Consider the following 21,882-nt stretch of genomic DNA (forward strand, 5'->3'; position numbering starts at 1 on the left):
GAGAGGACAGGGCTACTGGGGACACTGGGAGAATGCACAGGGCACTGGGACCCCTGGAAGGGAGCATGGGGGGCTGCCCCATGGTGCTGCCCCACACAGCCTCTAGGGAAGCAAGTTCTGCTTCCATCTGTGCCTCCTCCACTCTGAGAGCACAAGTACCCGGGGGGTGCTGCCATGACCCCCCTGTCCCTGGGGACCCACAGTGGCCCCGGGCCCAGTGCAGCAGTGGGGCTGTGGGGCCGTGCATCCGCACATGCCAGGGTCCGTGGGGTGGGGTCTGTGTCCCCCAGAGTGGGGGGCTGCAGGGTACCCAGCCCTGGGGTAGACACTGAGCAGCCTGGGGGGTGGAAGGGAGCAGCATAGCGAGGCGAGTGGTAGCAAATATTTATTCCCCACCCCCCAGACACGCTCCATCCCACCGGCACAGCACCCCCCAAGTCAAAGAGGAAATTGGGGGGCCAACTGGGGGTGCTGGGCTGGCCTGTGGCAGGTGTGGGGTTCAGTGGGGCATCTCGGCAGATGTCTCGGCGCCTGGGGGTGCTGCGAGGGGGGTGCCGGCAGCCCCCAGCTCCTTGGCTCGCCTCCGGCACTCGCGGGCCACCACCACGGGGCTGACAAAGGCCACCAGCACCACGGCGATGAGCCCCACATTCACCTGGGAGGAAAACGTCAGGCTGGGGGAGGGTGACCCCAGCCGGAGGGGGTCTGGGGCCAGCCCCACAGAACCTCCAAGGTTCCCTGTGCCCCAAGGGGCAGAACCCCAGCCCACCATGGGGCAAGACCCCATTCCCCCATGGGGCAGGACCCCCACCCATCATTGGCCCAGCCGTGGGGCAGACACTCACGTAGAAGGGGTCCCCATGGAGCGGCCCACGCACCAGCGCGACGCAGGGGTACTGCAGCAGGGCCACCAGCGCCGACAGGGCCATGGCCAGCCCGTACAGCTTCCCGAAGTGCTGCGGGGGGAACCTGCCACCCGCCCCCCACGTCACGGATGTACCCGCACCCCCCACCCCTGCTGCCCTGGCCCCCACCGCCCCCGATCCTGCCACCCTCTGCCACAACCACCCTGTCCTCCACCAGCTCTTGATTGTGCCATCATCCCCTGCCATCCCACCACCCTCTGCCACTGACACCCTGTCCCACACCACCCCAAATCCCGCCAGTGCATTCCACCCCCCCCAAAATCCCGCCACCCTCCCAATCCTGCCACCACCCCTCGCCACCCCTCACCCTCCCGCCCGCCACCCCCTGATCCCACCATCCTCTGAACCTGCCTCCACCACCACCCTATCCCCTGATGTCCCCCCCGCCCCCGGCGCCCAGGGCCTGTGCCCTGCCGTGGTGGGCGCAGGACTCACGCGATGGCCAGGAAGGCGGCGTTGCCGCCATAGAGGAAGGAGCGGCTGAGCACCTGCAGCGCGAAGGTGGCGAACTGGACGGGCAGCACGGGCACGGCCGCGCACACCGAGAAGAGCACGCACTGCGCCACCGTCACCGCCAGTGACAGCACGGAGGCACGCAGGTCAGCCAGCGCGCCCAGGGCCCCTGCGGGACAGCGGGGTCAGGGCTTGGGGGGCCGAGGGGGACGTGTGTGTCCCCCACTAAAACGTGGTGGGCTCAGGGGGTGGCACCGGCGGCACTCAGCCCGCAGCCGCACTGAGGGTACGGAGCAGGGGGGAGACATCAGCACCCTGGGTGGGGTGTCCGGTTTACCCTCGGGGCGGGGGGCCTTGCCACGCTTGTGTCGGTCGAGGATGAGGCCGTTCCACGGGGCGCAGAGCACCCCGCAGAGCTGGGTGAAGGCGAAGGCGTTGGTGTAAGTGCTCACTGCGGGGCAGACGGCGTCAGGCGGGGCCGGACCCCCCGGGGAGGGTGTGTGTGGGGGGGTGGGATGGGGAGTTCCGTACCCAGGCTGGCGTCCCGGTGGGCCAGATGTTCGAGGAGGGGGTTGAGGGTGCCGATGAACAGGTAGTGGCGCAGCTGCAGGACCGACAGCCAGACCACGTGCCAGGCGAAGAGCCCCGAGCACACGCAGGCCCCGAAGGACGGCCCGGGGGGAGCACGGCCGCCTGCGGGGCGGGGGATAGCGGGGGGGCGGGGGGGGCGGCAGCGTGGGCTCCCGTCCCACCAGGTCCCGCCCACCGTCGCCAGCCCCCACCCCCTCCTGTCACGTCATGCCCCAGGCCCCCCCCACAGCTGCCCGCCCACGCCCCCCTGCCCACGCCCATCATTGTCCCCGGGCACTCCCACCCGCCCTTCATCCGCACCGGCCGCGCCCCGTGCCCACACCCGCCAAGCCCCCCCCCACCGCCCCGCCCCCGCACCTCTGGGGGCGCCGGGCTCCAGCGGGGTCTCCTCGGGACCCGCCTCCTCCGGCGGGCGCTTCTCCTCGTACGTGCGGTACGACTGGGACCGCCCCGGGCACCGCAGCCTGCGGCAGCGCCCGCCCCATCACCCCGCCGCCCCGGGGCGGGACCCCACCACCCTGGGGCGGGACCCCACCTTCTGCGGCATGGCATGGGGACCCCCCCCCCCCCGCCGTGCGATGGGAGCCCCCACCCGTGGCATGTGACCCCCACTATCCTGGGACGGGATGGGACCCCCCACCACCCCAGGATGTGACACTCCCACCCCAGGATGTGACACTCCCACCACAGGATGGGACCCCCCCACCACCCTGGTATGGGATGGGACCCCCCCACCATCCTGGGACGGGGCCCACCACCTGTGCCATGACATGGGAACCCTCCACCCTTGGGATGGGACCCCACCACCACCCCAGGATGTGATCACAACCCACAGGACGGGACCCACCAACACCCTGGTACGGGATGGAACCCCCCACTACCCCAGGATATGAGCCCCCACCCACAGGACTCCCCACCACCTTGGGACAGGACCCACCTCCTGTGGTGTGGTATGGCACGGGACTCCCCACCCATGGCATGAGACATCCCCACCAACCCACAGGACAGGATCCCCCACCACCCTGGTGTGGGATGGGACCCACACACAAACCCTGGGACAGGATGGGACCCCCCACCACCCCAGGATGTGACCCCCCCACCACCCTAGGATGGGCACTACCAACCGCCAATGGAACAAGCATTGCCACCAGCCATGGGACCAAGCACCCACAGCACGGGCACCACCACCACCCCCCCAGGCTGGGCAGCACCCCCGGGGTGCAGGAAGGACCCCCTACCCGTAGTCATAGGCTGGGGGCAGCGGGTAGGGGATGCGGGTGCGAGGCATGAGGAAGAGGGTGCGCAGGAGGTGCCAGGCACTGCAGGCCGCCATGAAGAGGAACATGGTGCGCAGGGACAGCCCCCGCTCATACAGCACCTGGGGACAGAGACGGGGATGCGGGAGGGCACACCAGGTGTGCCTGTGCTGGGGGCGGGCCCCTGGGGTCACCCAGCACCAACCCCATCTCCGGCACTCCCACTGCCATCACCCCAACCCCGCACCCACCTTGATGATGAGGAAGATGGCAGACGAGGAGTCGAAGGCCCCATTGTAGAGAGTGATGATGATGGAGCGGTACTTCCCAAAGAGGTTACCCACCTGGCATGGAGACACCCCACCCACCCTGCGCCGTCAGGACCCCCCCGGCACCAAGCGGGGTCCCCTGGCTGTGGGGTACGGGGTCGGGGTGCTGGGAAAACTCACCTGCATGTTGGTGAGGATGAGGAGGATGCCGCCCACCGACAGCATGGACATGGCGGGGAAGAGCAGCACCGCCAGCTCTGGGGACACAGGGGTCAGCGGAGATGGAGGGGGCGGGGTCTTTGCCAGACCCTCCCCATGGGGCGTGCGATGCCCATGGGGTCTCACCTGAGGTGGAGAAGGCGACGAGCAGGGTCCCGCTGGTGTAGAGGGAGCTGAGACGTGGGGACATGGTCATGGGGGGCAGCTGGCACCCCTGTGCCCCGGCACCACCATCCCTTCATCACCTGGCACCCTGGTATCTCACAGGTGTCCCACTGCCGTCCAGCACCCAAGGAATGGGGTGAGATGGGAGGGGCCCTGAGGATGCCAGGGACACCCGAGGGGGGGGGTGCTGGGGGACAACGCGGGCTGCTGGGGCTGGGGGGGGATATACTGGGGGGCAGGTGCCAGGATGGGCCCTTCCAGCCCCACCCTGCCTGGCTGCCTTGATAACCTCCCAGCTCTTGGCAGCATCCTCCGCCCCAGCCCTACTACCAGCCCCCACGCAAGCCCTTGTCTGCACCAGCACCCATGGGCACCCCAGCCCTGTCCACTGCTGCTGCCCCCCTCTCCCCCCCCACACACACATCCCCACTCACATGGCGATGAGGCGGGCGACAGTGGTGCCGAAGCGGTCGAAGATGAAGCCCATGGGGAAGGTCATGAAGTTGTTCATGAAGGAGCCGATGGTGAAGACCAGGGAGAACTGTTCATCCTGCTGGCTGCAGTCTGGGTGGACGCCATCACCGGGCGCGTGGGGACATAAGGACAGTGGGAACACAGGGACACAGGGAGAGGGGGGCATGGGGACAGAGGGGATGTGGGGACGGTAGGGATAGAGGGGACATGGGGCCAACTGGGACATGAGGACACAGGGACATGGGGACACAGGGACACTGGGGACACAGATGGGGCTCTGGGAACATGGGGCACCACCGGGCAGTGGGGACATGTGGCAAGCAGCAGCATGTGGACATGGGCCACCACTGTCACTCCAGGACATGAGCACATAGGGCATGGGAGACAGGGCAATAGCGGGACAGGGCCACCGCAGGGATGGGGATGGGGGCTGGGACCCTACCAAACAGCTGGGTCTGGTTGGGGCCGGTTGTGGGGCCGGTCTGGCACAGGTCCCTGAAGTAGCCCAGGTCCTTGAGCACGAAGACGAGGGACGCCCAGCCAAAGATGATGCCGCAGAAGGCGCCACACTCCAGCAGCCCTGAGAGGAGGGTCCCCAGGCGCTTGGCCACCCCTGCGCCCCCTCCAGCCATGTCACCGGCCTGGGGTGTCCCCACTGTGCCTGGGGGTGACACAAACACACACACACACACCGCCTGGGGTGGCATGTCACAGCACCGGGAACCTGTGCAGTGACACCCCCAGCACCCAGAGCTGGGGACTCGGGCGCACATGCGAGCACATGGCCCCTTGGGCAAAGGCCACCATGGCGCTGCCTCTGCCCCTTGTCCCCTGCCACCGGTGCCTGGCACCCGCTCCCCCCGCTGGGGCACCGGCAAGGGCCCTGATTGCAGACAGGGCCTCGCATACACATGCACACGCATGTAGCGTGCTGGCACACATGCCTGTGTCCATGCACATGCCCCGCCATACCCCCACACACCTGCACAAGGCCAGGTCCTCCTGCCGTCGCCGTCGCCGCCACCGCTGTCGCCACGGACTGTGGACACTGTGAGGGGACAGTCGGGCCACACATCCCCCCCACACCGGCACAGCCCCCCCGCACCAATCTCCTGGGAGCACCCCTGGCCCCAGGGGCTGCCGGTCCCTGATAGCACCCGGGTGCCCCCACCACACCAGAACCCCCCCCGCGGCCTCCTTATCTCTGCGTGCCAGCCCGTCCCAGAGAGCCAGCACCTCCCCAGGGATGCCGGCACGCTGCCGGGGCCTTTGTACCTGCACCCCCCCGACACCAGCACTGCCAGGGAGCTGGCACAGGCGCCAGGAGCCTGGCACGCACCGTGGGCATGCTGGCACCTCTGGCACGGCCCATGGGGACACTGTGATGTCCTCAGGACCCTGCACCCCATCCCCTCAGGGATCCCATCCTGCCCCCAGGACCCCAGCAAGCTGCTGGAGACCGTGACACATTCCTCAGGGACACTGTCACCCCTGCAGACCCCGCCACTATGCCGGGGAGGTGGCCACACCCTGGGGACAGCTGGGCACCCTGTCAGTCCATCTGTCCATCCCAGAGCAGCTGGCACCTCCTGGTCCTCAGGGTCACCAGCATGGCCTACGTGGGGCATCACAGGTGCCAAGGCCAGTTCCCCCCCCACATTGTTGTGTCCTGTGTCCCTCCCATCCCACTCCCACACATGCTGCACCTGCCCGAGGCCCCACCACCGTGTCACCATGTCAGTGTACCACCGTCACAAGGCCCATGCAAGCTCCAGCCAGGTGTAATGACCATTAATGAGACCTCATTACAGCATCTGAGCAGCTAAAGATTAACCGGGCACTGGGCCCGGGTTGTGCCGGATCTCTCCAGCCACCAGCGGCTATTTTTAGCCACCCCGCTGGGGGGGTGTCACTGTTGGGGTTGCTGCCATAGTGAGCAGCTCCAGGGGCGTCTCCATCACTGAGACCCCCCCCATCACCCACTCTGACATCCCTGTGGGGGCCAATGGTCACCCAGCCATACCAGTCACCTCAAGCCATGGCCAGGGTGGAGCGAGGGGGGATGGGGATGACCCCAGCCCCCCAGCAGCCTCCCGTGGGACAGGGCCTGGCTCAGGCCACGCTCCAGCTCCCGCGGCCGCACGGGATTTAATAATTAATCGTAACAAGGCTGGTTCCACCCCAATAGGGCTGCCCCCCTCCCGGGATGTGGGATGTGTGGGGTGTCCCCGTGCCCCACGGTGCAGGGGGGAGGGGCGGTGGCGGCCCCAGTCGTGGAGACTTTGCCCGTGCACGTGGATGGGGGACACACACGTGGGGAGGGGGAACAGGACACACGCACGCCCCTGAGAGGGGGGCAGCCGTGGGGCGCGGGGGGTTGGGGGGTACCGGGTACACAGCGTCCGGACCCGAGCGGGGGGTGCAGGGACCCCCCCCACCACGGCACAGCCCTGCCCCCACAGCCCAGGGGCCGACTGGCCCCTCCCACGCCCCCCCCCCCCGCCCCCAACCACCACCCCGGTCACCTCCGCGGCGGCCCCGCGCCTCCGCGGGCCCCGGCCCCCCCCCCAAGGCGGGACAACGCCGCGACCATCCGGGCCCCGCCGGCCCCTCCCGCCGCCCTGGGCGCTGCTCACCCCGCGTCCCACGGCCCGGTGCGGCGGAGAGGGGCCCACACCGCTCCCCGGCACGGCCCGGTGCTGCCGGAGGGGCCCGGTGCTGCCGGAGGGGCCCGGGGCTTCTCGCCCCTCCCCACCCCGCCCCGCCGGGGAGGGGCTGAGCGTCCGGCCTCGCCCCGCCCCCCCCCCCCTCGGTCGCGGCGCGGGGGGGGACGCGGGAGGTGTCCCCGGAGAAGCGGCCGCGGGGCTCAGCCCGTGGGTCCCTCCCGGAGGGGCTGGCCCGGCCCAGGGCTCTCCCTGCTCTGCCTTCCCCGCGCTCCCCCGTGCCACCCGCGGGAGTGTGACCCCTCCACAACCCTTCCCCACGTGTGTGTGCCCACCCCCCCCCATCTCCAGCTGTCCCTTCTTAACTGGGGTCCAGCAGGCGTTTTCTAGCCACAGCCACCCACAGTCCATCTTCGGCTGGCACTTGGGCCATCCCTGGGTGACACCCTTGGATTAACCTTGGGTCAACCTTGGGTCAATGTTGGCTTCATCCTGGGCCACCCTTGAGTGACACCTGGGCCACCTTTGGCCACCTTTATGCCACCCTCAGGACAAACCTGGGCCACTCCTGGGTCAACCTTGGCCACCCTCAGTTGAAACTTGGGCCACCCTTGTGCCACTCACTGCTGTGCCACCCCAGGACACCCCCTGGCCAGGCCCCCTCCGTGCCACCTCTGGCATGCCATCCTGCCTATGTTCTGCCAGGCTCTGCCTGTGTCTCAGCCCGCTGCCATCCCCACACTGGGCACATTGTCACCTGCCCATCCCTAGCACCCACCCTACAGACTGCCTGGGCCTTTGCCCCCATCTCCACCCCACCTAGGGCTCCCCTGTCCTTCCCATCCATCAGCACTTGTGGCCACCCGTCCTGGTCCCCACCTGCTTCCCCCTCTCCAGCCGTTCATCTGCTCAGCCAGCCGCCCATCTGTCTGTCCGTCACCCACCCATCTGTCCGTCACCCATCCACCCGTCTGTCCATCACCCATCCATCTGTCCATCATCCATCCGTCTGTCCGTCACCCATCCGTCTGCCTGCTGCCCGCCCATCTGTCCCTATCCAATCACACCTCCAGCATCCTCAGGCCTGTCCCACCATCCTCCTGTCCCACCATCCATCCGTCCCACCACTCATCGCCTGTACATCCCCCTCCCTTCCCTCCACCCAACCGCCTGTCTGTCTGCCTGTCTGTCCTCCACACATCCCCTCATGGACCACCACCACCCATCTCTACCCTACCCGAGCTGCATTGGCAGCATCATCGTCCCCTTCCCTATGCTCCCCACGGGTGGGTGGACAGGGGCACCCACTGGTGGGTGCCCCCAGGACCCCCTACGTGGTGGGGCTCACCTGCTGGGGAGGCTGTGGGCCCGTGCTGGGGATGCTGGGGGCACCATCGGGGCAAGAAGAGGATTGCAGCCCCTGAGTCAGCCCCGCGCCGCCCACGCCCCCACCCACGGGTGCCCGCCGCGCCTGCCGCGCCAGCTTGTGGTATTTCACTCGCCGGGAGCTGCGCCGGAGACGGCGCCGCAAACACGTCGCCGGTGCCAGCTTGTACCGCCGCAGCCTGGCGCGGCCGTGCGTGCCCCCCTCCCCAGCCCCTCCCCACGTGGGAACCTGCGTGGGGGTCGCGGCAAGGCGCACTCACCGCACCCTCCCAACACACCCCCCTCCCCACCGCCCCGCCTGCGCGGCCCCACGGTTGTGTCCCGGTTGCATCCTGGGTGGGAGCAGTGCTCTCGGTACCATGGACAGCGCGGACGGCGGCGGGACCACGGACAGCGCCGCGGTCCCGCGTGGGAGCGGCCGAGCGCCGCGTCCCCCTGCCCAGCGCCCTCCCGGCAGTGCCCGGGGTACCGGGCTCCCGGCCCTGCGAGACCCGCCCGTGGGCAGCCCCCGCCGGGGGAGGCACGACCCGGAGCGCATCCCGGCACCCCGAGATGGGGGGACGCCCTGCGTCCCCAGCGGGGGGGCACCCGCCACCGCGTCCCCAGGTGAAGGTCCCCTCGGGAGGGGGTGAGGGGTGGGCGGGAAGTCCCGCAACGCGTCCCCCCTCTCCCCGCCGGCCCGCCGGCGGTGCGCGAGGGGATTCCCCCGTGGACACCCACCCCCGTCCCCATCCCGCGTGGAGCGGGCCGGGCCGGCCCGGGAAGGGTTAAGCGGCGGGACCGGCGGCGGGGGGCGGAGCGCGGCCGCCCCGGGATAAGGCGCGGCGCGGGGCAGGGCTCAGCCCCACCGGCGCCGCGGGCAGAGCCGTGCCGAGCCCGAGCCCACCCGTGCCCGCTCAGCCCACCCGTGCCCACCCGTGCCATGCCCTGGGGCGGCGGCGGCTGCTGCTGCTGCTCCCGGCGGCGCGGCGGGGGGGGAAGAGGGTCAGCAGCCCCCCGGGCACCGGCCATGAGCCCCCGGGCAGCGGGCAGCGCCTGAGCGGCGGCCCCGCCATGCGGCCCCCCACGGCTCGGGACCTGCCCCAAGGTAGGCGTGGGGACGGGCTAGGGGGGGCGGCACAGGTTCCGAGCGAACCCGGGGCGTGGAGGGGGGGGGACAGGGCACGGGACGCCCCCCGAGGTGCCGCCCTCGGGGCGCTCTCGGGAAGCCCCGGGTTGTGTGGAGTCCCCGGTGCCGCCCCAGGACGCGCAGCCCGGCGTGGGGGGTGCAGCCCGGGATGCGCACCCCAAGATCCACTCCCCGCGACCCACGGGGCTGCCCGGTGCGGCTCCGGGACGCTCGGTCCGGTGCGGGGGTACCCCGGGACCCACGGAGTGCCCTGTACCACCCTGGGGCGCACAACCCGGGTCGGGGCTGCCCACGGGGTTGCCCGGTACCACCCAGGACTCACCACCCGCCACGGGGTACCCCGGGACCCTCGGGGTGCCCGGTGCCACCCTGGGGTGCACAACCCTGCGCGGTGGGGGGGGAAGGGGGCTGCACCAAGCCACACACCCGGTGCACCGTGTGGATGCAGGGAGTGCCTGGGTCACTCCGCTGGTGGGTGCCGCGGGCTCCAAGGGGGAACCGACGGTTCTGTACCAGGACTCGGAGCGGAGGGGGGCGGGGAGGAGGGGCGGAGGGGGGGGGGAGCTGGCACGGAGAAAAAAACGATGCCCGGGAATCGGTGACTTCAGCTCCCAACTGAGTCAGCCCGCGGCGAGGGGGAGTGACAGATGGGACGCGGGTGGGGGGCGCACGCCGGCACGGGGCGCCGGGGGAGGGGGGCGGCGCTCAGCAGCTGCGCCGGACGCCTCCGTGGGTGGGTGGGGGTGTGTCGTGTGTGCCCCCCCCCCCTTTCCCATGGCGCACCAGGGGAGAGGAGGGGGTGGTCTGTGGGCCCCCCCCTCAACCGGTGCACCGTGGGGATGGCCATTGCCCCCCTCTACCCTCCCCCGGTACCGGCGGCTTGGAGCATCCACGCATCCCCGGGCGTGGGGCCAGGCCGCCGCCGGGCTGAATTATGGATGAAGCTCTCGGGTTGCATCCGTGGGGAGGGGTGGGGAGGCAGGGGGGGGTGGGGATGGACACGGAGCCGGGCGGCGGGGAGGCGGGGGGGTGGGGGGGGGGATGGTGGTGGAAGGGGGAGAAGCGGCGGCGCTGAACACCCGGAGCGGCGGCGGCGCGTGTCACCGGCGAGAGCGTCAGCCCGCGCCCACGCGTGCCCCGCCCCGCACGTGGCCGCGGCACGCGCGCACGTGGCGCCGCCCCGTTGTCACCGGGGGGGCTGGGGGGGGGGGGGGGGGTGGGCACCCCCCACCCACCCCCCATCCCCGAGTTTGTGGGGGTTGGGGTTCAGGGGGGGTGCATGTTGGACACGTGGAGCATCCCAGGGGACCATGGCCCCCTGGGGTGGGCACAGTCCTGTGGGAGAGTGGCCAGGGACCGGGGTGGGAGCGGTGGGGGACTTTGGCCCCAGGGGGGCTGCCACAGTGCTGGGGGTCCTGGTGGAACCCAATCAAGTGCTGTGCTTACATTTTGGGGGACCCAGCTCTGAGGGGTGCGCAGGGTGCTGTGGGGAGCACGGCCCTGGGGGGGCTGCCATGGGCCGGGGGGCTCTTGTGGGTGCCCACCCTATGGGGATGTCATAGCTTTGGGGGGTTTTCCCAGCAGGACCTCGGCCTTGGGGCAGATGGGGGTACGGTCCCAGGGGGAGCTCCTTGGGGCACAGTTCCCAGGGTGCCCTGTGCCACAGGGGACGCCCTGTGAGGACGCTGCTGGGGCGGTGGGCGCGCCGGGCCGGGTTGGGGCACGTGCCCCAGTCAACGCCCCGTGCTGACGCCCCGCTGTGCCCGCAGGCGGGCGCCTGGCGGCCCTGCTGCTGGCAGCGCTGGCGTGGGTGCCCGGCGGGATGCCCGCCTGCCCTGCGCTCTGCACCTGCTACGTCTCGCCGCCCACCGTCAGCTGCCAGGCCAACAACTTCTCCTCGGTGCCCGCGGGGCTCCCGCCCGGCGCCCGCCGCCTCTTCCTGCAGAACAACGTCATCGGGGCGCTGCGGGCGGGCACCTTCGGGCCCAGCACCGTCACCCTCTGGCTCTACTCCAACAACATCTCCTCCATCCAGCCGGGCACCTTCCGCCACCTGCCCGCCCTGGAGGAGCTTGACCTGGGTGACAACCCCCACCTCCGTGTCCTGGCCCCAGACACCTTCCACGGGCTCCGGCGCCTCCAGGCCCTGCACCTCTACAGGTGCCAGCTGGCCAGCCTGCCCAGCACCATCTTCCGCGGCCTCCGCAGCCTCCAGTACCTCTACCTGCAAGAGAACGGGCTGCTCTACCTCCAGGTCTGACCTGGCCCTGGGGCTGCCCCCCAACCTGGCACAGACATGGGGCAGGGCTCTAGGGAAAGAGGGTGCGTGTGGGGTGGTGGGGGAGATGCCATCAGGGCACAGGACCAGGCTCTGGGGGACAGGGCAAGGTGGTGGTGCGGACAGCCATGACGTGGGTGGAGTGATGGCCATGGGTCAGCACAACTGGAGACACACGCAGGATTGGGGATGTGGGAAGGGGCTCTTGGTGACACACATGGGATAGGGTGGCGGGCAATGCCCGTGGGGCTGGGAGACAGAGAGTTGGGTGATGCCCATGGGGCTGGGATAGGGGATGGAGCAATGAGTGAAGCCTACAGAGTTGGGACATGAGATGGGGCAATAGGTGATGTCCATGGATCAGGAAGACAGGGAGATGGGCAATGCCCATGGGGATAGGGCAGTGGATGATACCTGTGGAGCTGGGAAGGGGCGATAGGCGATGCCTGTGGAGCAAGGCCATGGGGAAGGGCGGTGAGTGATGCCCACAGTACATGGAGCAGGGCTGGGGACTCCCTGTTGAGGATCGTGCACCCCATACCCCCTCTGCTTTGCTCCTCCCCTGGCAGGATGATCTCTTCGCTGACCTGGCCAACCTGAGCCACCTCTTCCTCCACGGGAACCGGGTGCGGGTGCTGTCAGAGGGCGTTTTCCGAGGGCTGCCCAGTCTGGACCGCCTGCTACTGCACGCCAACCGCCTGGTCGCCATCCACCGCCGCGCCTTCCGGGGCCTGGCGCGCCTCACCATCCTCTACCTGTTCAACAACAGCCTGTCGGCTCTGCCCGGGGACCCGCTGGCCGCGCTGCCCGCACTGCAGTTTCTGCGCCTCAACGCCAACCCCTGGGCCTGCGACTGCCGGGCCCGCCCGCTTTGGGCCTGGTTCCGGCGTACCCGCGTCTCCAGCTCGCCGGTACCCTGTGCCAGCCCCCCACATCGCCGTGGCACCGACCTGCGCCACCTCCGCCCACGCGACTTTGACGCCTGCCCAGAAGAAGAGGAGGAGGAGGAGGAGGACGGCAACAATGAGGAGGACAAGGAGGAGGAAGATGGCGGCGGCGGGGTGGCGGTGATGGGCACCCCTGGGCGTGCGCTGGGTCGCCCCGGCACCCTCCCAGCCGCCCCGCCCTCCGCCTTCTACCGCGACGGCCTGCCGCCCCATGACCTGCGGGGCCCCCAGCCCCGGCCGCCCCCTCCTTCTCGCGACTCCCGTGGCCCCCCTGGTGATGCCCGCTGCCCCCGGGCACCCTGTGCCCCCATGGCCGCTGCCCCTCCCCACCAGCCCCACATCCTCCTGCCCCTCCTGGGTCTGCTCCTGCCCTGGCTCTGAGCCTCTCCTCAGCACCCCACGGGGGTTCTGGCTCCTCAGGGTGCCTATGCCCCCCTCCTTGTCCCCAGGGGGAGCCCTTAGAACTGTGGGGGGAGGGGAGGCACAGGGTGCGGGGGAGTCCCCTCCACACTGAGTGGGACCCCCCTCCCCCTCAACAGGAACCGAAAGGCGGGAAACTATTTATTAAAAATGGTCTTATTTTGGGAGAGCAGGGCCTGGCTGCTGGGGGGGGGATGCGAGGAGGGGGTGGCGCTGCCTTTCCAGGTCACCGCCTGCTCCTCCTGAAATATTGATGGTGGCACTGCTGCGGCTGGAGGGCGGTGAGGCGCGCACGGCGTGCTGCAGGGACAGATGGGGGGGGTGGACAGACACCCCCCACGGTGCTGCGCAGGCAAGCGCCCGCCGCCACGCAGCGCCCGTCACCAGCAGGCCCAGCGGCACCGCAGGTGGATAGCAGGTGTGATGGGAGCTGCAGGGCCGCCGTGACATCACCCACCCCCTGCACGCCCTGACCCGATTCCCAGTGGGCACCAAGGCACCCAGCACATGTGACAGGCAGACACACAGACACTGCCCGCCCGTGGGTGGGTGGGTGTCACCCCCAGCAGGTATCCTTAATGGGGGGCAGGGCGTCCCTGTGCAGGTGTCCCCATGTGCCCGCCCCTCTGTGGCTGCCCCAGGGCTGTGTCCCCGGGTGAGGTCCCCTCTGGGGGTCAGACAGGGAGGGGCAGAGCCCCATCCCCACCCCACAGGGGATTACGAGGGGCTCAGCCTGGCTCTGCCTAATCCCAGGGATTACAAGGGCTGGGCCGGGATGGGGCGAGGACACACCCAGGGGTGCCCCCCTCAAGGACATGGCATGTGGTAGCTGGGAACAGTGAGGCTGGGGGAGGGGGAGCCCAGAAGCACTCCAAGGCATCACTGGGTCAGCATGGACCCCAACACATCATCATGGGGTGCATTTGTGGGGGCAAGAGATTCAACCCAGCTGTCCCAAAGGTTCCAGTTTATTGGGGAGATGGGGAGCAGGGGGCCGGGGGGGGCTCAGGCCGTGCCGGTGCCCTGCTGCATGCGCTTGAGGAGCTCCTCGTCCTGCAGCGACAGCTCCGTCAGCTTCTTGCCCATCCTCTCGTGGACCTCCAGGTACTTGGCCACGCAGCGGTCCAGGCAGATGCTCTCCCCCTTTGACAGCTCCGCATCCTTGTAGTGGGGGGGGACGCACTTTCGGTGGCACGCCTGGGTCATCCTGCACAGCACCAGCACCTTTAGCCCCAAGCCCAGCACCCCAACTCCTCCTGCCCCCCCACAACCATTCCCAGGCACCCCCCCCCAGGACTCCCCACATCCCCTGTGCTCAGCCACCCCCAGAGCCTCCCCACAGCACTCCAGGGTCCCCCAGAACCCCTCCAACCCCAGAAACTCACCAACACACCCGGGTAGCCCCAGTGCCTGCAGCATCCTCATTCCCTTCCTCCTTCCCGACCCCTTGACACCCCCCAGAGCCCCCAGCACCCCCAATGTCCCCCTCCCCGCCCCGGACAACCCCCAGAGCCCCCAGCACCCCCAATGTCCCCCTCCCTGCCCCGGACAACCCCCAGAGCCCCCAGCACCCCCAATGTCCCCCTCCCCGCCCCGCACAACCCCCAGAGACCCCAGCACCCCCCCGACACTCCCCAGAGTCCCCAGTACCCCCCCAACCCGCCCCATCCCCCCAGTGTCCCCCCTCGCCCCAGACATCCCCCAGAGCCTCCAGTACCCCCAGTTCCACCCCCCCCCAGCCCGAACACCTCCCAGTGCCCCCCAGCACCTCAGCCCCACGGGCCAGCACCGCCTCGCTGCCCACAGCGCCCCAGGTCCAAGCGTCTCCCCAAAGCCCCCGCGGCCCCCGCCGCTCCCCCGGCGGGACGCACCGGTTGTACATGTCGGCCATCATGTCAACCTCCAGCTCGGCCGCCAGCTGCTGGGCCCGCAGCGGGTCCATGGCGCCCGGCCCGGCCCGGTTCGGCGGCCGCCCGCAGGAACCACGTGAGTGCCGCGCTTCCGCCCACCCGCCAAGGCAGCCCCACCCCGCCCCGGCTTCACCCAATAGGAGCCGGGCGGGCGGGGAAAGGCGGGCGCGTCCCCGACGCTGATAGGGCCCCGTGAAAGGGGGCGTGCCGGCGGCAGCACTCACGGAGGGGCGGGGGACGGTGGGAGGAGCCGCCTCGCGCTTTGCCCGCCCTTTGCCCTGCAAGAGGCGGGGCCAGGGGCAGAGGGACAGAGGGACAGAGGTCAGCGCCCGGGGGCGGGGCCAGCGGCTGGGGGCGGGGCCACCGCCGGGAGGGGGGGGGGCGGGGCCATAGCCCGGGGGGCGGGGCCATAGCCCGGGGGCGGGGCCGGCTGGTCGGGAGCGACGCGCGGGCTTGTGCCCCGGTTGTGTGTCGTGTCCCCCCCCCCCTCCCCGTGTCCCCCCGTACCTGTGACCCCCGCGTCCCTCTCTGGGGTACCCGTGTACCCTGTTTCCCTCCCCCGGGGTCACACCTGTCGTCCCCCTCCCCGCACCCCCCGGGTGTCCCCGGTGTCCGGACGGGAGCGTCTGCCCGCCCCGGCCGTGTCCGTGTGTCCGTCACGTCCCCACGTGTGTCCCCGTCTCCCCCCCCGCCCCGGCCCCACGCGTGCCCCGGGCCCCGCGGGTGGGCGGTGAGTGAAGGCGGCACCTGCCCCCCGCCGGGTAAAAATAGCGCCGGGGCGGGCGGGGCCGGAGAGAGCGGCCGGGGCGGGAGCGGGACAGGGAGGGTACGGGGGTCTCGCTGGATCGGGGGCGAACGGGGAAGGGGGGAGATTTGGGGGGCCCGGATTAGCAATGGGGGTCGGGAGGAGACCGGAGGGGTCAGGAAGGGGAACGGGGGGCTGGGATGGGACATGGCGGGGGGGGGGGGGTCGGAACGGGACTGGGGGCGGGTCGGGACGGGGAACTGGAGGTGCTAGGATTGGACATGGGGGGTCGGAAGGGGTACATGGGTGGTCCTGGGGTGGGGGCAAGGGGGGCTTAGGAAGGATACAGGGGTGCCGGATGGCTGGGGGGAACTGGGTGGCGAATGGGGGCTGGGCTGGAGGGGACTAAGGGGACAGGGGAAGGGGGGGTACCGGGGGCATCCCAGTGACAGCCTTATGCCCCTGCAGCAGTGACCACAGCAGCATGGACCCCCTGAGAGAACCCGACACACCTGGCACCCCCACCTCGGACACCCCCGTCCCGGACACCCCTACCCCCGGCACCCCCCCACGGCCCCCCTCGGACCCGGGGGATGTGGGAGCGGGGAAGGGCAACGGGGAAGCGACAGACCAGCATGACGGGAGGGACCCCCGGGCAGGGGGGGGCGACGGCAGTGACAGCCAGGGGGAAGGGGCGGCGGGGGGCAGTGGGGGCGGACCCCGGGGAGAAGGGGATGTGGGGGGTGGGGACGGGGACACGGGGGCCGTGGGGAGTGAGGACAGGGATACGGGGGCCGCGGGGGACACGGCGGACACGGAGGGCGAAGCCAGGGCAGTGGGGGGTGAGGACACGGGGGGCGAGGGGGTTGGCAGCACGGCGGCACAGGATGTGGGGGACGATGGCCAGGCAGCGGGGAATGGCGGGGGGCACACCAAGGGAGAGGCTGCGAGGGGGACCGAGACAGGGGGTGCCGCGGCAGGGGGTTCCGAGGGGGGTGCCGGGGCAGAGGGTGCCGGGGCGAGCGGTGCCGAGGGGAGTGCAGGGACAGAGGGTGCCGGAACAGGGGGTTCCGAGGCGGGTGCCGGGGCAGACGGTGCCGAGGGGAGTGCAGGGACAGAGGGTGCCGGGACAGGGGGTTCCGAGGGGGATACCGAGGCAGGGGGTGCCGTGGCAGGGAGTTCTGAAGCGGGTTCCGGGGCAGGGGGTGCCGGGGGACGCGTTGCGGAGGGGCCGGCGGCGGCGGGCAGCACCCGGGGCCGGCAGGTGAGAGGGGACACGGGGGGATAGGCGTGGGGCAGGGCTGGGGGTGCCACCCCCCAGGCCGAGCGCCGCCCGGCTGTGTCTGCAGGACCCCTCCTGGCTGCAGGACGAGGAGGACGAACTGTGGCCCGAATTTCCCCCCTGCTCGTCCCCGGAGGGGGGCACCAGCCCCACGTCCCCCGTGTCCCCCGTGTCCCCCGTGTCCCCTGTATCCCCTGTATCCCCCACAGGTAAGGGCCGCCCGGGGGTCACCGCTGCCCCACACACCGTTCCGCTGGCGGGATCCCCGGAGGAGTACGGGAGGGCGGGGGTGAGGCGCACCTCAGGGATGGGGTGCCACCCCCCCCCCCGCAGTGTGTCTCCCCCGCTGCCCTCCCCTCTCTCCCTTGCAGCTGCCGCCGACGGTGGTTCGGGGCGCGGCAAGACGTGAGTGGGGGCAGGGGTGGTGGGGGCACGGCCCCACGGGGGGTGTTTGAGGGGGGGGGTGTGCGTCCTCCGCCCACGAGCCCACCCGTGTGCCCGCAGGGCTGTGCCGGCGGCGGGGACGAGCGGCCGGACGCCCCCCGGGGCAGCGAGGCCGAGGCCGGAGAGCGCCGGGGGGCGGCCGAGGACGAGTGCCCGGGCGCAGGGGCGGAGCGCCATCCTGGAGAAGTTCGGAGGGTGAGAGGGGGCGGGGGGAGGGGGGGGGGGCAGGGAGCCATGGGAGGCACGGGGACGTGGGGAGTATGCGGGGTATGGGGGGGGGGGCACAGCGGACTGGAGGGCTGGGGGGCGTGGGGAGGCGCGGGGGGGGGGGGGCACGGCGGTTAGGGGGATGTGTGTAGCGTGGGGGGTATGGGAGGCACGGGGGACTGGCGGGCTGGGGGACACGAGGGTCACGGGGGGGTGTGGAGCATGGGGAGCATGGGGGGGCACGAGGTGCTATGGGGAGCTCGGGGCCATGTGAGGGGGCTATAGGGGCTCGGGCGGGGTCGGCGGTCAGGGCCGCTGGCCAATGGGGAGACCCAGTGGCGGACGCCGCGGGGGAAATGGGCCAGCGGGTAACAGTGGGGCATGGATCAGCCAATGGGAAGGCCGTCTTGGAGAGGGAGGGCAGAGATGGACCAATGGGGATGCGGCATAGGGCAGGGCCTGGCCAATTGGGGGTCCGGACGGGGAGGGCAGCAGCCAATGGAGCGCGGGCGGGAGGCTCGGGCCGATGGGGGTGAGGACCCCGCGTCCCCCCGCGCCATACCGCGCCCGGCGCCGCTCGCAGGGCAGCCAAGGGGCCGGCCCCGCACCTGCGGCGGGCGGGGGGCACCGCCGCCGTGAAGGCCATGCTGCTGGAGTGGTGCCGCGCCAGGACCCGCGGCTACCAGGTGCGAACCGGGGCGGGGCGGCCGCGCGTGGGGTGGCCGCGGGTGGGTACCGCCTGAACCCCTCCCACCATGTCCCCCTGCCCGTGTCCCGTTCCGCCCTGTCCCATGCCCCCCGCCCGTCTCCCATCCTGTCCTGTGTCCCATCCCGTTCCATCCTGCGTCCCACCACCTGCGTCCCGTCCCATCCCATCCCGTGTCCCCCCACCCGTGTCCCATCCCGTGTCGCACCCTGTCCCCTCCCACCCTTCTGCTGCAGCACGTGGACGTGCAGAACTTCTCTGGGAGCTGGGGCAGCGGCCTGGCCTTCTGCGCCCTCCTCCACAGCTTCTTCCCCGACGCCTTCGACTATGGCGGCCTGGAGCCTGGCGCCCGACGGCACAACTTTGCCCTGGCCTTCACCACTGCCGAGTGCGAGCGTGAAACACACCCCCTCCCCCCTCCCGTACATGCACACCAGCACCCCCCCCATCCCTGTGGGTGGCCCCGGGTGACAGCTGCATCCCCACAGGGAGCGGGCGGGCTGTGCCCCACTGCTGGAGGTGGAGGACATGGTGCGGATGCCGGTGCCCGATGCCAAGTGCGTGTACACGTACCTGCAGGAGCTGTACCGCTGCCTCGTGGCCAAGGGGCTGGTCAGGACCAAGCAGCGCTGACCGGAGGGGTCCCCTGCAGCAGCCCCACACCCGTGTCAGCCCCCCTGCTTTGTTCCCAGCCTCATACCCCAGCAGTAAAGGCTCAAGGTGCTGTGCGGCGACAGCCTTGTCTCTTGGGGGGGGGGGGGTGGGTGCCAAGAGGGGTGTTGGGGATTGGCATAAGCTGTCACCACTGTCACCACAGAGGAGTGGGGCAGCTGGGGTGGTGTCCCCCCTGGGGTTGGTGCATGGCGAGCAGCACCTCGCTGCCCCGCATCCTCATCCCAGCGAGGCATCATGGTGCCAAAGCAGGAACAGGAGCACATTTATTAACTTAAATTAAGCGGTGTGCCAGGACCCCCCATTGTGGCCAGGCTGCCCCTATGCCCAGGCTCCAGCGCCATGATGGAGGCGATGCCAGGGTCAACCCTGGCCAGCACTGAGAGTGGGGGTGAGACATGGGTGCCCCTGAGAGCCCCCAGGTATGGGGTTCAGGGGCTGGGGCGTGGCTCAGCATGGAGGCAGGTGTGTTCCTCTGCCCTGCGCCAGAAAACCTCAGGCTGGTCCTGTAGTTCACGGGCCAGATCATGACGCAGCGCTTGGTGGGGCTCTGGGTTGTCCAGCATCAGCAGCAGGTCTTCTAGCACTGCGGGCACCGGGATGGAGGGCATCAGGACAGGCACCGCCTCCTGCCATGCCCACCCCCATCCCTGAGGTGCCCACCTTGGATGGCACGGGTGCTGGGCACCCAGTTCTGGACGGAGGTGAGGGACTGGCAGACGTGGCCATCAGGGTCTACGCCGGGGTGGTAGATGCTGGTGCGGAGGGTGATGCTGGGGGGTGTCAGCGGGTGGTGTGGGGAGAAGGTCATCTCGAAGCGGAATGCGCCTGCGTTGTATGGGGGGTTGTTCTGCCATGGCATAGGAGGGGCACCTCAGCTCCTCTTACTGCAGAGGCCATCGGGTGGACCCCTATCCCTGCCCAGTGCCACCCTGGGGAGACAACTACCCCCAGCCCAAGCCCCCCAGGAGGGGAACCACCCCCAGTGCTCTCAGTCCAGGACCCCAGGATGGCCCTCCTTCACACTGCTGTGGTAGAGACACCCCCTTAGTGCCCCCCAGGAGACACCCCCATGTCCACTCTCCCCACACAGCCCCCACCCAGGTCCCACAGTCCCCTCATGCCCTCAAGTCCCCCACACCCCCAGGACATCGAGAACCCCCTCCACCTTTGCCCCCAGGTCTCCCAACCCTCTGTGCTCAGGGAATTCCCCACCCCGGCCCCACACACGGTGTGTTCCTCCCGCCCCCCGCCCAGCCCCACACAAGCCGTGTCCCCCCCAGCCCCACATATATTGTGTGTGTGTTTCCCCAGCCCCACACACCCTGTCCGTGTCCCCCCCCCCCGACCCCGACCCCACGCACGGGCAGCAGCAGCCCCCCCCAGCGCAGCACGTTCCCATCCAGCGTCCGCAGGTCGCGGACCCGGTCACAGCGCCGGGCCTGGTCCAGCTCCTGTGGGCGGGGGTCAGTCATGGGACACGCCCCGTGGGCGGGACACGGCCCGGGGCTCTGCCCGGACACGCCCCGTGGGCGGGACACGGCCCGGGACACGCCCGTTCGGCTCTGCCCGGACACGCCCCGTGGGCGGGGCGCGCCGGTGCCACGCCGCCCCCCCCGCCCCCCCCCCCCTTCCCCGATCGGTTCTCGCCGGGAAAACGAAACCGAACCGGGGCGCGGCCCGTGGGGGCTTGGAACCCCCCCCCGGTACCCCCGCCTCGGCACCGGCAGAGCCCCTGACACCGGCACCCCGGCAGTGCCGCAGCGGCACCGTTACCTCCGCCCCTACCCCGGCACCCCAATACCCGCCCGAGCCCGCCGCACCCCGAGGTCGGGAGCCCGCGGCTGCCCCACACCCGCGTGTCAGCACCTCGCAGGACGGACACCGCGACCCCCCCCACATCCTCCTGGTACTGCCACAGCCTCGCGTCCCCTGTACCCCCGGTTCCCCCTTCGCACCTTGGCGATCCTCCCGGCCATGGTACCGGTGCCCGGTGCCGCTGGGCGGGACTCCGTCAGGTCCCGGCCCGGGGGAGGCGGGTCCGGCTGCTCCAGCACCGCCCCCCTAGTACGCGCTGTGGGGCAGGGGGGGGCCTGGGGCCACGGTGATGGGCGGGATGAGCTCCCAGACAGGTGTCCCTGGACCACAGAGGTGGACGGGATGAGGGTTCAGACAGCCTCTGGGTGCCCCAGGGCCACAGACGTTGGCAGTGAGGGGCTGGACCTGCCCTACGCAGTCGTGGGCATGGCAGGTCTGGCAGGGTGGGGGACCAGAGGGGTCCATGCCTCAGTGCCTGCTGGGAGGTGGGGTGAGGGCAGCCTGCCCCGCAGTGCCCTGGCTGCCCAGGAGCAGTAGGTTGGGTCTTTCAGTGGGGTGGGGAGGGCTCTTTGGGGGGCTCCACCCCTCCAAGTCCCAAGCCTGGCACAGGCAGAGGAGGTCATACAGTCGGTGGAGTGGCCAGACGCTCTGGGGCAGCCCCAGGCGCTGGGGAGGTGTGGGTCAGGCAGGCTCCCAGATCATCCCCTGCTGTCTGGGCAGGGTGTACCGAGGGTTGGAGGGCAGAGGGGCAAGGTCGCCCCTGCCCCACCCCAGGCAGCAGAGGCATGGGGGGGGACACACTGGAGAAGGAGGGTTCAGACCACCTGGGCCTCCCCCCAAATCACTGGGGGGATCAGAGAGATGAGGACCCCAGCTGGAGCTGGGGCCTGAGTGGCCAGACTGCCCCTCATCACCACGGGAG

General features: G+C 70.6%; 5 protein-coding genes across 8 annotated transcripts; 2 read left to right on the forward strand and 3 right to left on the reverse strand.

The window, feature by feature from the left end:
- Positions 1 to 372: 372 nt before the first annotated feature.
- SLC43A3 (solute carrier family 43 member 3) lies at positions 373 to 7,078 on the reverse strand. 4 transcript variants are annotated; one of them, XM_084264183.1, is made up of 14 exons: positions 6,990 to 7,078; positions 5,336 to 5,401; positions 4,796 to 5,014; positions 4,314 to 4,443; positions 3,841 to 3,887; positions 3,676 to 3,752; positions 3,478 to 3,570; positions 3,209 to 3,348; positions 2,328 to 2,434; positions 1,911 to 2,072; positions 1,717 to 1,830; positions 1,362 to 1,548; positions 846 to 969; positions 373 to 655 (listed from the first exon to the last, which is right to left on the reverse strand). In XM_084264183.1, the coding sequence occupies exons 3-14, from the start codon at positions 4,983 to 4,985 to the stop codon at positions 500 to 502; spliced, it is 1,527 nt and encodes a 508-aa protein (XP_084120309.1). In that variant the 5' UTR covers positions 4,986 to 5,014; positions 5,336 to 5,401; positions 6,990 to 7,078; the 3' UTR covers positions 373 to 499. The 4 variants fall into 4 exon arrangements, with proteins under 4 accessions (XP_084120309.1, XP_084120310.1, XP_084120308.1 ...); XM_084264184.1 differs by having other exon boundaries at positions 4,796 to 5,401; XM_084264182.1 differs by lacking the exon at positions 6,990 to 7,078 and having other exon boundaries at positions 4,796 to 5,350.
- A 2,377-nt stretch (positions 7,079 to 9,455) lies between these two features.
- RTN4RL2 (reticulon 4 receptor like 2) lies at positions 9,456 to 13,137 on the forward strand (the record flags this gene model as incomplete). The annotated part of the gene is made up of 3 exons (XM_084264214.1): positions 9,456 to 9,489; positions 11,301 to 11,785; positions 12,379 to 13,137. The coding sequence occupies 3 exons, from the start codon at positions 9,456 to 9,458 to the stop codon at positions 13,135 to 13,137; spliced, it is 1,278 nt and encodes a 425-aa protein (XP_084120340.1).
- A 998-nt stretch (positions 13,138 to 14,135) lies between these two features.
- On the reverse strand, positions 14,136 to 15,177 carry TIMM10 (translocase of inner mitochondrial membrane 10). The gene is made up of 2 exons (XM_084262714.1): positions 15,048 to 15,177; positions 14,136 to 14,383 (listed from the first exon to the last, which is right to left on the reverse strand). The coding sequence occupies exons 1-2, from the start codon at positions 15,116 to 15,118 to the stop codon at positions 14,182 to 14,184; spliced, it is 273 nt and encodes a 90-aa protein (XP_084118840.1). The 5' UTR covers positions 15,119 to 15,177; the 3' UTR covers positions 14,136 to 14,181.
- Positions 15,178 to 16,315: 1,138 nt separating this feature from the next.
- Positions 16,316 to 19,201, forward strand: SMTNL1 (smoothelin like 1; the record flags this gene model as incomplete). Its single annotated transcript, XM_084263233.1, has 7 exons — positions 16,316 to 17,095; positions 17,181 to 17,322; positions 17,485 to 17,518; positions 17,618 to 17,752; positions 18,348 to 18,450; positions 18,707 to 18,858; positions 18,959 to 19,201. The coding sequence occupies 7 exons, from the start codon at positions 16,316 to 16,318 to the stop codon at positions 19,101 to 19,103; spliced, it is 1,491 nt and encodes a 496-aa protein (XP_084119359.1). The 3' UTR covers positions 19,104 to 19,201.
- A 194-nt stretch (positions 19,202 to 19,395) lies between these two features.
- Positions 19,396 to 21,154, reverse strand: UBE2L6 (ubiquitin conjugating enzyme E2 L6). Its single transcript, XM_084263008.1, has 4 exons — positions 21,101 to 21,154; positions 20,507 to 20,596; positions 19,806 to 19,992; positions 19,396 to 19,728 (listed from the first exon to the last, which is right to left on the reverse strand). The coding sequence occupies exons 1-4, from the start codon at positions 21,119 to 21,121 to the stop codon at positions 19,574 to 19,576; spliced, it is 453 nt and encodes a 150-aa protein (XP_084119134.1). The 5' UTR covers positions 21,122 to 21,154; the 3' UTR covers positions 19,396 to 19,573.
- Between the last annotated feature and the right edge of the window lie 728 nt (positions 21,155 to 21,882).

The sequence above is a fragment of the Gallinula chloropus genome (assembly GCF_964237585.1).
Source record: "Gallinula chloropus genome assembly, chromosome: 4".
Classification (NCBI taxonomy): domain Eukaryota; kingdom Metazoa; phylum Chordata; class Aves; order Gruiformes; family Rallidae; genus Gallinula; species Gallinula chloropus.

Bases quoted from the DNA above. Each gene is read 5' to 3' on its own strand.
- SLC43A3 (XM_084264184.1), bottom strand. From the start codon at position 5,276: ATGCGTGTGCATGTGTATGCGAGGCCCTGTCTGCAATCAGGGCCCTTG. The intron at 3,753-3,840 runs GTGAGACCCCAT...CTGTGTCCCCAG, and splicing joins CGTCGCCTTCTCCACCTCAG to AGCTGGCGGTGCTGCTCTTC. The intron at 3,571-3,675 runs GTGAGTTTTCCC...TCTCCATGCCAG, and splicing joins TCATCCTCACCAACATGCAG to GTGGGTAACCTCTTTGGGAA.
- UBE2L6 (XM_084263008.1), bottom strand. From the start codon at position 21,121: ATGGCCGGGAGGATCGCCAAG. The intron at 19,993-20,506 runs GTGCGTGGGGTC...ATGCCATGGCAG, and splicing joins GGGGGGGGCTGCTGCTGCCC to AACAACCCCCCATACAACGC. The intron at 19,729-19,805 runs GTGGGCACCTCA...CGGTGCCCGCAG, and splicing joins CAGCACCCGTGCCATCCAAG to TGCTAGAAGACCTGCTGCTG.
- TIMM10 (XM_084262714.1), bottom strand. From the start codon at position 15,118: ATGGACCCGCTGCGGGCCCAGCAGCTGGCGGCCGAGCTGGAGGTTGAC. The intron at 14,384-15,047 runs GTGCGTCCCGCC...GGTGCTGTGCAG, and splicing joins ATGGCCGACATGTACAACCG to GATGACCCAGGCGTGCCACC.